The following is a 16,334-nucleotide window of genomic DNA, read 5'->3' on the forward strand; positions in this document are numbered from 1 at the left end:
TGTGGCTATGCTAGAGTGGGTATTAGGTAGGTAGTTGAATTAAGAAAGAAAAATTCAGTTGTAGGGTAATTTCCTTTATTTCTTTGACTAAATGGTAAATTGAGAGAAAACTCATTCAGACCCTTTAGGAAAATCCTTCCTACAAACATTTAAATATCTCTAATCAGCCTATAATTTGCACATGGCCTGGGCTTTCTTTAGGCAAACAGTATGTAGTGTGTGGCAAAGAAAGTTAATCTAAATTTTTAACAAAGTGCCAGCCGACCATGGGAATCAGCGTGTAAAGTAGTAACACTGACTGCATGTGGAGAAGAGATTGTGGGGTGTTTTTTTAATAACATTTGATCAGTGGCATACAATTTCTCCAGGTATCTCAGAGCAACAGGTTAAAGGTCGAATAAATGTGTAACGTGAGAATGTGTGACGTTTATTGCCAGGCACAGCGACTGGTGGTGATCCTTAAGAGCGTGAGGTGCAGGAAGGTCTGGATGGGTTCTCTTGAGATGGAAAGACCAGCCAGGCGGGGCATCCCCTGTGTTTATACATACTCCCCTCCCCCTGTCAGGAAGGGGGGAGGGTGGGGTTACCGAAACAGGCTCAGTATGGCAAATTGGATTCCGATTTCGGTTTTTCCTCCTCCCACAGACTTGGTGGTCATTAGGCTGAAGAAGGTCCCATAATCTGAACTCGTTCTCTGGTTCCCCGGACTGGTGCGCACATAGGACTCTGGCTGTGTTTCACTTTGCAGCCTGTTCTGGGATGAAGCAGCAGGAGCCTTGAGGGGCACCCTCCAAAGCAGCTTCTCTGTCGCCTCCTTTGCCCCAGTTCTGTAGGCCCATTCTTCTCCCGCAACTTGACTCTCTCTGGAGAACCGGATCTGGGGCTCGGAGCCCAGTGCTCTGTTTTCTCCTCTGCCCTCCCTTCAACTACCTGCCGCACCTCTTAGCTTCCACATCCTCAAAAGGGATAATGTTCTCCTTGAAAGCGTCTTTTGAGGATTAATTGATGTTTGCTCTATGCTTTGAAGAGAGAATCCTATCAAGTCTCTGCTGTCCTCAAAGCTGGTCCCAGTTCCAGCTGGTGCCAGGCCTGGCCAATCCGGACGCAGCACGAGCAGGCCTCTCATTGGCCGCCTTTCTGGGGCATACCCTTGGGCTCCTCATCTCCCTCAGTAGAAGGGCGACTGCCCACATAGGAGGCACAGACCCTCACGTGGACATTTTGTACGTTGCATGTTTTTTGCTTGGAGAAAGGGTATTTGCATCCCTTGGGAAGTCAGTTTGTGGCTGTGACATTTTCTCATTTGGAAATTGTTCTTTTCTCTTTCTCTCTTTTTAATTTTTATTTATTTTACTAAATTTTTTTTAACGTTTATTTATTTTTGAGACAGAGAGAGACAGAGCATGAACGGGGGAGGGTCAGAGAGACAGAGACACAGAATCTGAAACAGGCTCCAGGCTCCGAGCTGTCAGCACAGAGCCCGACGCGGGGCTCGAACTCACGGACTGCGAGATCATGACCTGAGCCGAGGTCGGCCGCTTAACCGACTGAGCCACCCAGGCACCCCTCTCTCTTTTTAAAAGCTTTGTAAGTGTAAGAGTAGTTAGAATCTGCCACCTCTCAAGGAAGTCCCTTTGCCAGGCCATTTATATGGTAATTGTGTGTGATTTGGGGAGGAAAAGGATGTTACCTGCTTCATGATAAGCACTTTCATATCTGTGAATTCTTTTTTTTTTTTTAAATGTAATACTGTTTATTTAACTTCAAAAACATTTCAGCATTCTAAACATACAGAAAAATAACAGAACGTTGCAAATTGTGTTTAGTATAGCAGGTTCTTTGAACTTTCATCGATGCAGTGGCTCTTTGCTTTGCTGACCGTGAAGAGCTCTACAGTTTGTTTCAAAGCAAACAGGTTAAAACTACCGCACTTAACCAAAAAAGATGCAAACACTTCTCATGCCAGCTGACTGTCTCCCCCCACCGCTGCCCCTTTTCCACAGCTAAGAATGGTAGCAGAACGCTAGGTCACTATATACAGAAACAAGACAACCTGAAGCTAAACAGATGCCCACTGCAGTGTCCACAGGCCCAGCTTCACAGTGCACGCCCTGAGCTACAGCCCCTCCAGAAGGCATCTTCCCCCACAGCCTCAAGCCAAGCAAGGAGCATGAAGACTGTGTCTCAGTGGTTTTGTCCTTTTTTTTTTTTTTTTTTTTTTTTTACAAACTATAGATATGTACAGTTGAGAACTCAGGATTTCTAGCCCATAACCATAGAGTTAACACCACCTTACAAATTCAAAGGGGAAAATGGCAGAAACATCCCTAAAAGCCTTGTCACACCAACAGCAAAGTGCACAGAGTGCGGAGAACACGAGAGCCTTCTCATTTTAAAAATGTTTGGAGAGGGGCACCTGGGTGGCTCAGTCGGTTAAGCGGCCGACTTCGGCTCAGGTCATGATCTCACGGTCCGTGAGTTCGAGCCCCGCGTCGGGCTCTGTGCTGACAGCTCAGAGCCTGGAGCCTGTTTCAGATTCTGTGTCTCCCTCTCTCTCTGCCCCTCCCCTGTTCATGCTCTGTCTCTCTCTGTCTCAAAAATAAATAAATGTTAAAAAAAAAATTATAAAATAAAAATAAAAATGTTTGGACATACGTACAACTCTGATACGTTTCAGGGTGCTCCGGACCCCCATGGCCGCTTCATGTAAACCACTGACAATTTCTAGAGCACTTTGAAGAGACTACAATATGACCATGACCCAGCTGTGTAATTAAACTTAACGAGGGCAACAGACCCGCCTCAAATAAGAGAGGTGCCAATGACAGTGCTCCCTACTCTAAGGAGACAGATAAACAGTTCTTTTTTTTTTTTTATTCCTCCTCTTCCTCCTCCTCCTCCTCCCCTTCCTCCTCATTTTCTTCATCTTCCTCTTCCACCTTTTTCCGGGCAACTTTTGCAGGACGCTTTTGCGCCATCAAACTTTCCTTTAGACTTACGGTCGACGACATCCTTCTCGTACTTCTCCTTTAGCTCCACCGCCTTGTTGTCGTAAGGCCGCTTTTCACTGTCACTTAAGTTATCCCACATCTCATCCAGCTTCTTTGCCACATCTCCAACGGAGATACCAGGGTTTGTAGATTTGATCTTGGGGCGGAATTCTGAACAGGACAGGAAGAATCCAGACGGTGGCCTTTTGGGGGCGTTAGGGTCCTTCTTCATCTTGCCTCCCTTAGCTGGTCCATAATCCTTCATTTCCCAATCATAGCGCACTTTATCTGCCTTTGCCATTTCATCAAATTTAGATTTCTCTTTCTCAGACATTGTCTTCCACCTCTCAGAGCACTTCTTGGAAAATTCTGCAAAATTGACAGGGGCCTCTGGGTTTTTCTTCTTATGTTCCTCTCTGCACGTCTACACAAAGACGGCATAAGCAGACACCTTGCCCTTTGGTTTCTTGGGATCACCTTTAGCCATCCTGACCGTATTGTTCGCTAGTCTGGGCAGTGCAAGGCACGATGCACGGCTCTGCGCTCTCCAGCCTCGCCTTAGCTGCCTCCACGAGAGCTGCCTTATCCGTGAATTCTTTGTTAAAGTTGTTTAATCAAAGAAATGGGAAGCTGCAACCTCCTTATTGGAAGGATCTAGAAATGCAGTGTGAGTTAAGAACCTGAGGGTTCTAGGGAGAAGGTGGTTGAGAAAAAGGAAGAAGGAGGGTTTGTTTTAAGCCCAGAACAAACAGGGAATTCAAACAACGTAAGTCAAAGACACCTTAGTTGTCTTATCATCAAGGAGGACGAGGCTGGAGGGCAAAGCCAGCCAAGCACACTTGGGTCCTCTTCTGTGTCCTCAGATGGGCGTCAGGACATGGCAGGGGATTGAGGACCTGCTGCTGACTCTTCCAATGGGGCATTTCAAGGGGAGCCTTCATTTCCTGTCATTCCCCTCTAGCACCTGATCCCCATAAAGTGTCTCAGGCTCTTGGGGGCTTGTTTTAAGCACTGGTCTTTTTAATAGAAACCACTGCTTGCCTGTTTTAAATAATATTTCTGGCTTCTTGCAAAATCGAAGATCTGGCAACCCTGACCCTTCACCCCATCAAGGCAAGCACCAGCCGCTGCTGTCCCCTTTGATGGGGCAGTGGAACAGAACAGACGCTGTCTGGTTCACCGACTGGGGCACATGCTGACTTCTGACCTGTCTGGGAAATTAGTGAGGGGATGGAGTGTTAGTCCAGAAGCATACGCTGAGCACAGACATGTACACACCTATGCACACACTCATCACCAGGATTCAGGCCCAGACGGGATTACTCAAAGAAAGGTCACCTCTTGGCAGGTTCAGGGTGTATAATCCGCATGACAGATTTGAGAGAAGTTAGTCTTCGTGAGAGGAGAAGAATCAGATGATCATGGCACACAGTGCAAGAGATGCTTGTGTGTGTTGAAAAAAGAAAGTGCTGGGGTGCCTGGGTGGCTCAGTTAAGTGTCTGACTCTTGGTTTTGGCTCAGGTCATGATCTCATAGTTTGTGAGATTGAGCCCTGCGTTGGACTCTGTGCTGACAACATGGAGCCTGTTTGAAATTCTCTCTCTCTCTCCCTCTCTCTCTCTCTCTCTCTCTTTCTCTCTCTGCCTCTCCCCTGCTTGTATGCTGTCTTTCAAAATAAATAAAACTTAAAAAAATTTAGAAAAAAGAAAGTGCCTTTCTCCGGCATACCTATGTGTTTGGAGCAGCAGTGTGGAAGAGTGTGGTGACTAGGCAAAAGCAGGGACAAGGGGCCTAAATTTGAACGCCTGTGATGCCCTGGACAGGGCCTGGGGCACCCGGGAGCTTGGTCGGTATTGTCTGATGAGAGCCAGCCATAGATTTGTGGGTGCACTCAACCTGGAAGAATAATTTCAAGACCTGGAAGAATAATTTCTCTTCCCCCTTTCTCAGTGCGCTCATCAGCCGAATGGAGACACCACAACAGGCCAAATCAAGTGCCTATAGGGGCCAGGCCTGCTGTGTGAGTGAGTGAAGGGATGTCTGGATGGGAAACGTAGAATAAGGAGTGAAGAAGTTGGTGGTGAGCCCATCCAGCGGATGTCCAAATTCAGCCCCAGCTATTTGTCACATGGGAAGGTGATTCCAGTGTCGCCAAGACTCCTCACTTTTTAAGAGAGTCTCTAAATCTGAATTTTTTATGTGAACCCTAACAACTTTTGATGTAATGAATTCAATTTTCAAAAAGCAGAGTGCAGCCAAACAAAGCATACTCGGGGGCCATATTTGGCCCGTAGGTCCTAGGTTTGCAACCTCTGGGATGGAGCCTGCTCGGTGCCTCCCTACTTGACTACTGACTCTACTTTGCTGAGCTTGTGGTATGAGGAGGAGGGAACTGTTGTAGGTGAAGAATGAAAGGGAGGACAGAGTTGGGGTGGAGGTGAGAAGTGAAGCTTGGACCACACCATTACCGGGCTGGGTAGGCAGATCTGCACCTGCTGGCTTCAGTGAGGACTGTTGCAAGGCCAGGCGAGAATTGTGCATGGAAGCAGGTGGGAGGGCCAGTCCAGGTGAGGTGGCTGAGGGAAAGGGCATAAGCTGTGGGTGGCAGTGGTAGGGGCGGCAGGGTGTGGAGGTCAAGAGGCAGTGAGGACAGCCCAGGAGAGAGCAAGAAGGAGCTCGGTGGACCAGGGGGCTCGGACTGTTTGCCTTCTGCTCTGTGCTGGCGTGGGGTGGGGGGTGGGGGTGGTGTGTGCAGCTCCTCACCAGCCATGCCCAGGGGAAAAGTGTCACAGCCACACTGGACGCTTTGTGCATTGCGCATCTATTCAGAAAAGCACGATCCTCAGTCCAGCCTTCCAAACTTGGAACCATAGCTGGGAATATAAGCCTGTCATACACGAAGAGGCAGAGTAGCATGATGGGTGAGGAGAGAATAAGTTTAGGTCTCCTACAACTTGAGTTTGAAGTTGACCTTTGTCATTTGTTAGCCACGTGGCCCAGGCAAGTTAGTGAACTTCTTTTTGCGCCTGGTTTCCTCATTTGGGAACAATAATAGTTCCTACCTTGTCGGGTTGTCAGGAGGATTAAATGCAAACAAATGCCTTAATGTGTGTGAAGTGCTTAGTATGAGACCTGGCACAAAGTAAGTGCTCAAATTGAGCTCATTATTATTATGAGACAAGCAGTGACCCCAGCTAACTTGTGGTTAAGCACAAAATCCCTCATCTCAGCAGAGAGTCGACAACAGATGCAGTAAAAGTTCGCTCCTCCCCTACTGCAAATGCTTCCCTAAACACAGACTCTCTGGCCTGAGCTCCTACTTGGCAGAAAAGCAGGAGATATCGTACCTACCTGGATAAGGGTCATCTCCAGAGCTTAGCTAAGTCTGTTTGGGCCCAGTATCACCTGGTTTACATAACGGTGTTTTCACTCATGTAACAAATATTTGTTGAGTAACCACTATGTTCCTAGTGCTAAGAAAGGGTTTTGGGGGTGTTGAGTAGAATAAGATGAGTTGGGCCTTAAGGTACTGAATCTAACATAGACAGTATGCTGCTGTAACACAGATCTCCAAAGAGAATGGCTAAATAAGACAGAGGTTTATTTCTGTCTTATGTAAACCCTAGGGCAAGCACACCAAACTGGCAAAGTAGGTACATGAAATCATTCACGGACCCTGGTTCTTTACTGTTTCGCATCTCTAAGTCTGTGTTTCAGGATGTGGGTAGTAGGAGGTGATGAAATCCAAGGCCAGCAGCTTGCAGTTAAGGAGCTTCCACTCACAACCCATTGGTCGGAGCTTGGTCATATGGCTGCAAGGGATGCTGGGAAATGTAGTCTGGAGCAGACGGCCATGTGCTTAGGCAAAACTTGGGACTGGAGGTTATTATAAGAAGGCAGAAGGGAGAATGAATACTGGAGGGAAGTTAGCAATGTATGATTCAGGGAGATAGGGAGACAAATGAACGCTCATAACAGTTAAGTGAATGCTCATTTCAATAGCACCAGCTGTAATCCTTGAGTCGAGAACTGTGTTGTGGCTCTCATTGGAGTTTGGGATTTGAACTCACACTTCTGGTTTAAAATCCCAGTTCTATCAGTTATCACAGCGTTGCGCAGCATTGGTGGTATAGTGGTGAGCATAGCTGCCTTCCACGTACCCCAGGGTTGGTATAAGAATGAAATAAGTCAACTCATGTGATGCTTTTAGGATATAGTCTGAGCCAGAGTCAATGCTCTGGAAGTGTTAAGCTATTCCTGCCAGGGAGTGAGAATGTGTCAAGAAGGTCAGTGACTCAAGGATAGCTCGTGGACTGGCTATATCTCTCAGTTTTATAGCTTCCTATAGGCCTCTAGATGCAACCTTGGGCCTTGAACCCTTGGCCCTTGAACCCTTGGCCCTTCTCGTCACTGAGAATGTTAATGAAGATAGACAAGGCTATCTGAATGGGCTGGTGTTTTGAAAAAATAGAATCAGTTTGCGTTGGCCTGGGCTGGACCTAAGAGATGACCTTAGATAGGATATTTCAAGGTCAGCTTTCTATAGCTTGAGTAAGAGCAAGTGCATTTAGTACATGGTCTACAGACCTCTGTGGGAAGAGTAAGACCCCTTCTTGTTGGGTGTGTCTCCAGGTAAAAAGCTGTAGAAATTATAAATAAATTATAGATAAATAAACAGTGTGCAGTGAGGCCTCACAGGGGCTGGGGAGTCCTTTGCCCTTGAAGAGGACCCTGGTGGCCTGTCTAAAGAAAAGTGGAAAAGCCACCCCCGCCTGGGTACTGCACTGGCAGGAGCTGGGGTGTCCTCTTACTGGGAGCTGGTGTTCTATGATATGCAGAGGGTATTGTTTTCCATCTCCTGCAGGTGTCATGTGGAGAGAGAACCTTCCTAGCTTCAGAACAAGAGACGTAACTTGCCTTGGCAACTCACACGGTGGGTAGATTTTAGCAGAAAAATAAACAGATATTGGACAATGGGTTTCCACCGGTTTTTGGCACTGTCTCATTTTCAGAGATCCGAGGAGCTTTCATACTCTTTTCATCCCCAGCTTTTGGAATCAGACCACACACTACTCTGGTAGAAAGTAGCATCTCACAATGGGCACCATTTTTGACTCCCTAAAAGCATCTAATTGACTCCCAGGAAATGGGGTGGACCTAGAGAAGGGAGTACATGTTGGAAGACTCCTAAGTGCTTAGGACCCCACCTGTGCTTGTGGAGAAGCTGGCAGAGGTGGGCCAGCACTGTGAGTGGGGCATCTAAGGTCCTGGGTAGGAGCTAGCCTCACGGGTAAGGAGGCAGGTGGTCATATTCCTCCTGCCTGGCTCTGGTAACCTTAGCTGACCTCTTGGTCTTGACTTCTTGGTGTCATGGAGATCCTACAGCTGGCTAGCCTGGCTCTGTAGGTGGCCATGTCCTGGGGTCTTCACTCACATTTTCTCCAGCTCTGTGAACCTCATGTCTTCTCTCTCATCAGTTCCCAACTGGGCCTTCACTCTTCTTACCACTGGGATCGATCTTTTATTCTTCTTTCCTTAAGGAAAGCTTGTTAATAAGGTGGGGATGATGTGAGAGCTGATTAAACCGGGGTCTGTAGTTCTGGAGGCCTCAGCTGAAACTGTGATGTCGTCTCTGCATGAGATTATATGCGTAGTCACCAGGATGTACGTCACAAGGGATCACAGGTATCTTCTGTGCCTAGATCATACCATCCATGGCATCCGGGCACTACGAATTCATATTAAGAATAGTAAATCCTGTAATTCTTTCGAGATCATAGTAATTTTACATCGTATTTGGGTTTGTGTGTGCATGTATGGGAAAAGTGTGAATTCGTGAAGTGTGCACGTTTAAAATGTGCCATACATGTTGTAGTCCTGCCTTGAATTTCTTCTTATTTATTTATTTATTTATTTATTTTTAAATGTTTTTTTAAAAATTAATTTATTTTTGAGACAGAGAGAGACAGAGCATGAGCAGTGGAGGGGCAGAGAGAGAGGGAGACACAGAATCCGAAGCAGGCTCCAGGCTCTGAGCGGTCAGCACAGAACCCGACGCAGGGCTCGAACTCATGAACCACGAGATCGTGACCTGAGCCGAAGTTGGACGCTTAACTGACTGAGCCACCCAGGCGCCCCTGTTCATTTTTTTTTTTTTTAATGTTTATTTATTTTTGAGTTTTGAGAGGGACAGAGAGACAGAGGACGATCAGAGAGGGGGCAGAGAGAGGGAGAGAGACACAGAATCTGAAGCAGGCTCCAGGCTCTGAGCTCTCAGCACAGACCCCAACGTGGGGCTGGAACCCACGAACCGTGAGATCATGACCCGAGCCGAAGTTGGACGCCCAACCAACTGAGCCACCGAGGTGCCCCGAATTTCTTCATTTTTTAATCACCTGGGTACCTGGTGGGGGGGAGTCTCTCTTCCTCTGAGAGGCCCTGTATGTATGCCTGCTAGATCAGGGGTGAACAACCCTTTTTACACAAGAGGGCAGTTCAGGAAAAATAAACAAATGTGCTTACAGGTCGTCTTTGCCTCTTAACTTAATGAGAGCTTTATTGAGTCTCATGACTCAGGGGTGGGTGGGGCATCAAGGAATGTGTATTCTTACAACTTACTCTAATGGGTAGCATAGTATCAGTGAGAAAAAGGACACTGCTTTTGGAGTCCTTGAAAACTAAATATCCAGGTGTTTGGAGACAGTTTTCCAACTTTTCATTGTGAAATTAGATGGCTAGATGCCTGTGTGATCCTTGTCACTGCCTGGACTAACTCCATAACCCTCGGACTAGTGTTTTCTGTATCTCAGTATCTCTCTTGCTCGGCACAGTGCACAGTAGGGGCTTAATAAGTGCTTATTAGGAAGCAATAGGGTATAATGGTTAAGAACACAGACTTTCGATAGACTGCCTACTTCTGTCACTTACTAGCTGTGTGACTTTTGGCAAGTTTCTTAACCTCTCCGGGCCTCAGTCTCAGTCTGTAAGTTGGGAATTACATAACCCCCTACCTCACAGATGGGGACTGAATGAATTAATACATGTGAGCACTTCTAGCAATGCCTAGCCTATATAAACCTGCTTAAGTGTTAGCCATTGTTACAAATATTGTTATTGAGCTGAGAAGAGACCCAAGTTTGCCTGTGGTGCTAGAGCTTTATAGAGCATCTCTTTCTGTCTCTAGCTTCCGCTTCCTTCCCATTGATGGGATTTTCACTCTAGTCTCTGTGAAAATAGATTCGATTTCCATATAAAATAACTAGGCCTTTTCCCTCATTCCAAACTTTTTTTTTTTTTTTTAAGGGCAGAAAAGCGAAAACCAAAGCCCTGAGTATTTTTTTTTTTTTTTTTTTTTTTTTCAACGTTTTTTTTTTATTTTTGGGACAGAGAGAGACAGAGCATGAACGGGGGAGGGGCAGAGAGAGAGGGAGACACAGAATCGGAAACAGGCTCCAGGCTCCAAGCCATCAGCCCAGAGCCTGACGCGGGGCTCGAACTCACAGACCGCGAGATCGTGACCTGGCTGAAGTCGGACGCTTAACCGACTGCACCACCCAGGCGCCCCAGCCCTGAGTATTTTTGAAGCAAATGTGGGTCCATTTGTAACAGCGCATTGGATTAATAACCTGAGTGGAGGCTGCACGTCTAGCTTTGGTGAAACTGCTCTTTTCCAAAGAAAGTGCCAGGTTCTCCGTTCGCCTTTCATCTCCTCTCACAGAATGCCCGTCTTGCACACTCAGCTAATCTGTCTGGTTTTTGCATCGACAGGAGAGCTCCCGGGAACGATACACGCCAGATACGATCTGGCTCCAGGAGCCTTGTCTGCCTGATTACTTTATTCATAATCACCTTTAAGTTTTGCTCATTGACTGATTTTTTTAAAGTTTTAAATATTGAAGTGTAGCATATGCAGAGAAAGGGGCACGGTGTGTTCAGCCGAATACATTTCAACAAGTTGAATTTCTTTGGGTCCTCAACACCCAGATTAAGAAACAACAGGACAGAAGCCCAGCTGTGCCCCTTCCAGTTACTACCTCACCCCTTACCCAACCCCGCCAAGGGTATGTCCGCTTCTGCGTCTGGATTTCCCCCTTCAACACTGTGAGATTCATCCATAGTGTTGACTGTAGTATTAGGCTGTTTGTTCTTAGTGCTGTGTTGTCCTTCAGGTAAATAGACCATTTCTTTGCCTCTTCTACCCTTTTTTAAAACATTTTTTAAACGTTTATTTATTTTTGAGACAGAGAGAGACAGAGCATGAGCGGGGGAGGGGCAGAGAGAGAAGGATACACAGAATCTGAAGCAGGCTCCAGGCTCTGAGCTGTCAGCACAGAGCCTGACGTGGGGCTTGAACCCGTGAACTGTGATCGCGAGATCATGACCTGAGTCGAAGTCGGACACATTGCCGACTGAGCCACCCAGGCGCCCCATGCCTGTTCTACTCTTGAGGGACACATGGCAGTTCCTAGTTGGAGACTTCTACGAATTTCACAGTGAGGAATATGCTGGCACATGTCTTTTGGGGGCCTGAAGTGCACACACCTGCCGGTGGGATCTCCAGGTCAGAGGGTGGGTGTGTATTCAGTAAATGCTGCCACACGCTCTTCCGGGGAAGGGGTGCCAATCATCTGCTTGATTTTGATGAAGAAAATGATTCCATATTCACATCTGATTTGGGTTTTAAGGCAGAATAACACTGTGCTCATTCTGTCATTTTGCCATTCCTGTATTTCTCCCCTCTCATGCGTGTGGACCGTGTGGTCACTGGGCAAATTCACTTGAGTTGCTGGAACTCCCTCTTTTGGGGAGCCTCTTGAAATGCTACCTGAGTAGTACTACCTGAAATGGAAGGTTTAGGATTCCTCTCCCACCCCCCAAAATGTCTGCTTTATTTTCAAGAACAGGAAATACTAATTGCCACATCCTTTGCAAAAAAGAATCATCTCCTACCCTCCCAATACTCCTCACACCCTTTACTGAATGAGATGTAGAGTTTAGGGAAGTTTTGAGTGAATATCAAACATCAGTGAGATTACCGATTTCCCAAAATTTGCTCGCTGGGTCGTTCCTCCCATAACTTCAATTACAGTTGCCCTTCTTTGGAATTCGACAAAGCTGGGCAAATAGAGAGTCAAAAGTCCCTTGGTCTAGCTCTGACTTCTGTTTGTAAACAGCCATGGTGCAAGGTGCTTCAGCAATGCAGAGGGACAGGAGGCCTTCCCGTCCAGCCCCCGAAACCTTATAAATAGGGACCTCTGAATCTTAGTGGGAATTCAAAAAATTTTTAAAATGTTTATATTTATTTTTGAGACAGAGAGAGACAGAGCATGAGCAGGGGAGGGGCAGGGAGAGAGAAGGAGACACAGAATCCGAAGCAGGCTCCAGGCTCTGAGCTGTCAGCACAGAGCCTGACGTAGGGCTTGAACCCATGAACGGTGAGATCATGACCTGAGCCGAAGTCGGATGCTCAACCAACTGAGCCACCCAGGCACCCCTGAATCTTAGCGGGAATTTAATCAAATCTGTTCGTTTTGGCTTGCCTTCCCTTCTGTGACCCCCAAACAACAAGCTAGAAACAACATCCCATAGAATAACACCAAAAATATTACTTCACACACCGCTTCCTCATAAAAATCACTCACAAAAGTGCTCTCAGATCCCGCAGCACCAGGCTGTTATTATTTTATTTTATAGGTGGGAAAATTAAGACCTGCAGAGTTGACTTGACACTGTAGAATCCTGGAAGAACTGGTGGTTGGAGGCCAGTTCCTTGCCTGGGATTTGCCCTTCTAGAAGCAGGGGGTCTTTGCAAAGAGGAGTTTTAAGGATGAGTGGCTACAATGGGAGCTCATCATGAGGTCCTTTTGATGGGTGACTTTCACATCCTGGAGCTTGGTATTTTGTCTGGTTAGAAAGTGGTCTTCGAGGGGCACCTGAGTGGCTCAGTGGGTTAAGCATCTGATTTTGGTTTTTTGTCATGATCTCACGGTTCATGAGTTTGAGCCCCACATCAAGCTCTGTGCTGACAGCTTGGAGTCTGGAGCCTGCTTTGGATTCTGTGTCTCCCTCTCTCTCTAGCCCTCACCGCTCACACTCTGTTTCTATCTCTCTCTCTCAACAATAAATAAACTTGAACAAACAATTTAAAAAAAGAAAGTGGTTTTGGTGAGGACGGATGTACAAGGAATCCATTGCTGGCTTGTTAGTAGCAGCCAAGAATTGAAACTTAATGAGTGCCTATGTCAGTAGGGAAATGGCCCAGTAGCTATGGTACCTTCACATCTTGGATCATTACAGAACCATTAAAAGATTTTGATAAAGTATGGCAGAATAAATAAAAGGGAGAAGAATATATATGATCTATAATTCTATTTTTTAAACAAACAATAACCACCCCCCCTCAACCCACTATGAGTGTGTGTGTGTGTGTGTGTGTGTGTGTGTGAAATTACATGAGTCTGGGGAAAAATGTAGAAGGACACACTAAAATGTTAACATGGGCTACCCGGGGAAAGCGGGCTGAGGATGGGGGGTGCTGATGTGGGAGAACAACGTATAGCAAAATGACATGTGATAAAATGCCATTTGAATACATTATCTATGCATGTATATGTATACAAATGCATAAAAAGTACATGCAGAAATTTACAAGTCAAACAAAAGAGTTGTTCTAGTAAGAACAGGGCTGTGAACCCTATATGGGTCAGTTAGCTTGGCAAGGGCCGGAGCTCAGTTCTGTGGCTGAAGGCTTTACCCCGAGGCCAGTTGTGTTGAAAGTGAAGGACGTTGGTCAGAAGAGGATCCAGGAACATGTGTGGGTGTCTGAGCACAGACACACTGCTGCCTTTGGTAAATCGGTAATCATAGCTACCGTCTTGATGTGCTTAGAATGTACTGGCATTTTCATACTTTCTTGAAGTTAGGTATTTTCATCCCCATTTCAAGAGGAGGAAACCTGAGGGGCAGGCAGCTGAAGGCTGCATCGTGAGTGGGTGTTGCTGAGGTTTAAACCCAGATCTGATTCCAGAACTTCTGCTTTTCAGATTCCCTTGCAGCTTGGGGTTTAGTGGGGGTGATCAGGCTGGCCTGCTTTGATCCACTCTGAGATTTCTGTGAGGTCCTCTCTCACAGGGGTGGGTCCTAAAATGTAGCTTTTGCTGTTAAAACCAACCAAGCCACGGTCTAGTGAATGTTTCCTGTGCGTTCCCGTTGGCCTGGTTTTGGATGGCAAGGCTTCATAACCTGGGTGAGGGAGAGCAGCCTGTTCGGGCCTCTGTTCCCAAGGGAGCAGGGCTGCATGGAAAAGTAGGGCATGTGGACACCTACCTCAGGACAGGTGAAAGGCAGACTGACTTGTTAAAAAGGAGGATAGTTTCACCACTTCTGACATCTGGCCCCTGAACAGTCTCAGCGGCCAGTTGGGGAGCAAAGACTTGGGCTTTCGTGGGGATCTCTCTCCTGCCTCTCCTTGCCATCCACCCCCCTGGCCCCACTAAACACAAAAAAACTAACAGTTGTGGCTGGTTTGGCAGCCCGGTAGTGTGACTTCCACCCAAAGCGCCGAGGGCTTGTGCTGTTGCCAAGGTGCCCCCAAATGAGTATTTAAGATAAAAATCTCATCTCTGCCAATGGATGTCACCTGTGACCCCCTTCTCTTTTCTTGGCCTTGGTTTCCTCATTCACAAAATGGGGATCGGATTTTTCTCTTGCTTCTGATTAAACGAATAGATGATACACCATATATTTGGTTAAACGATCAGAAGCACGTTGTAGATTTAGAAAGACAACACCAGTTCTGTGTGTTGGGTTTTGGCTGCAGACCACGGCGCTGCTGATACCAATAGTCATTGCCATTTTTATGGAACAAGTCTGGATATTTCTAGTGCAGCAGGACCGCTGTTTTCTACAGGGAGCTGTGTCTTCACAGTGACGTCTGTGACTTCCAGGAGCAGGGCCATGACATAAAGGTGAACTTGGCCGCAGAGGGTGAGCAGGCCGCAGGGAAGGCCTTCCCTGGGCCCTCCTGCCCACTGTCTGAGGCAGGTGGCTGCCATTCCCCTGGTGCGGTTGCAGCAGCTGGAACTGGAGCCCCCGCCCTCTGCCTTCCTTCCCTGTCTGCGGAAGCCCCGCAGGGCCTGGGAGGGGAAGACAGAATGAGGAGGAAGCAGGCAGCAGGCTGTTGCCTTCACCTGAGGATTTGGGGCAAGGCCTGCCCATGCCCGCACTTTCACTCTCTGCCCACAAGTTGTAGACTGAGCCTCATGGCCAAAGACAAATAGTCTGGTCTTTCAGAGCCACAGTTTTCCTCTATTTAGTGGAGCAAAATCCTTTTGAATGAGCCTGTGTAGATGTCGTGATTGTGAACAGTGATCTTGTTACTATCTCTTAAAGGCTGGGACTGGGCCTCCAGTACCCAGCACGGAGCCTGGTGCACAGTCGGAACCCAGAGGAATGCTTTCCGTTGACATAGAGCTCCTGGAGATACATGGCTGGACGGTGCGAGATGTAACTATTGAGGAAATAATTTTCTCCCTTCCTTTGCTTTCCTCTGTGCATGATATGGTGTGGGATTTGTGCACCTTTTCCTCTATCCTTATTCTTCTTTGCATTTATTTTACTTAAGAAGTGATTTTCTTCTGACAAATTAAATACAGCTGATAGGACCTAACCATATGTCCCTCTCCTGTTTGCAGTTTTGAGTGGAGAAGGCAAAATACTGTGCCCTGCTTCCTTCTGCTTAAAGTATAGGGATAGACTAACCCGCATCCTGGAAGTTGCTCCCAGCTTTTTTTTCCCATCAGGACTATGTGGCGTTGCCTGAGGTCCCCAGACAGAGTGGTTTCCCTGAGTCTTAGATAGCATGAGGACTGGAGTTGGGCTCCCAGTGGGCTCCCAGGCACTGGAGAGTAGGGTATCCTTTGGAGAAAAGGGGGAAAAAAATCCACACAAATGGAATGATAAAGGAATGACATCACGGTAGGCATAGCAACGGCAGGGTAATCATAATCTCCACACAAGGTGGTCAGAACCCCAAGGGAAAGCCTAGTTTCATTGTGTTCCTTTTCCCATCGGAGAGGCAGGAGCAGGGAGGCGTGGAGGAGGGGTTGCTTATCCAATGGCTAGAGCAGTCCCGAGGTTTTGCTGTTCACTCCAGATCTGCCTCCCCGCTCTGACAGTCTCTCTGGAGTAGGGGTGTGCCCCCTTGAAGCATTTGCATTCTGTTACCTTGTTATCTACGGTGGCCCTTGGAATTTGGCTGGAGAAGGGGAACAAAAAGAGAGGGATGCGTGTCAGTGGAGAAAGGAGAGAGATGAAATTATCCTCAGGAAAATTTTATGGAACCCT

General features: G+C 47.1%; 2 protein-coding genes across 5 annotated transcripts in view; one reads left to right on the forward strand and one right to left on the reverse strand.

Moving 5' to 3' along the window:
• The window catches only part of DPF3 (double PHD fingers 3), a 256,781-nt gene that overhangs the window by 34,497 nt on the left and 205,950 nt on the right, over positions 1 to 16,334 (forward strand). The gene's annotated exons all lie outside the window — the stretch shown is intronic.
• On the reverse strand, positions 2,189 to 3,833 carry LOC125909373 (high mobility group protein B3-like). The gene is given in 2 exon segments (XM_049612523.1): positions 2,189 to 2,963; positions 2,965 to 3,833. Coding segments are annotated over 2 exon segments (603 nt in total). The 5' UTR covers positions 3,478 to 3,833; the 3' UTR covers positions 2,189 to 2,873.

The sequence above is a fragment of the Panthera uncia genome (genome assembly GCF_023721935.1).
Source record: "Panthera uncia isolate 11264 chromosome B3 unlocalized genomic scaffold, Puncia_PCG_1.0 HiC_scaffold_1, whole genome shotgun sequence".
NCBI classification, from domain to species: Eukaryota; Metazoa; Chordata; class Mammalia; order Carnivora; family Felidae; genus Panthera; species Panthera uncia.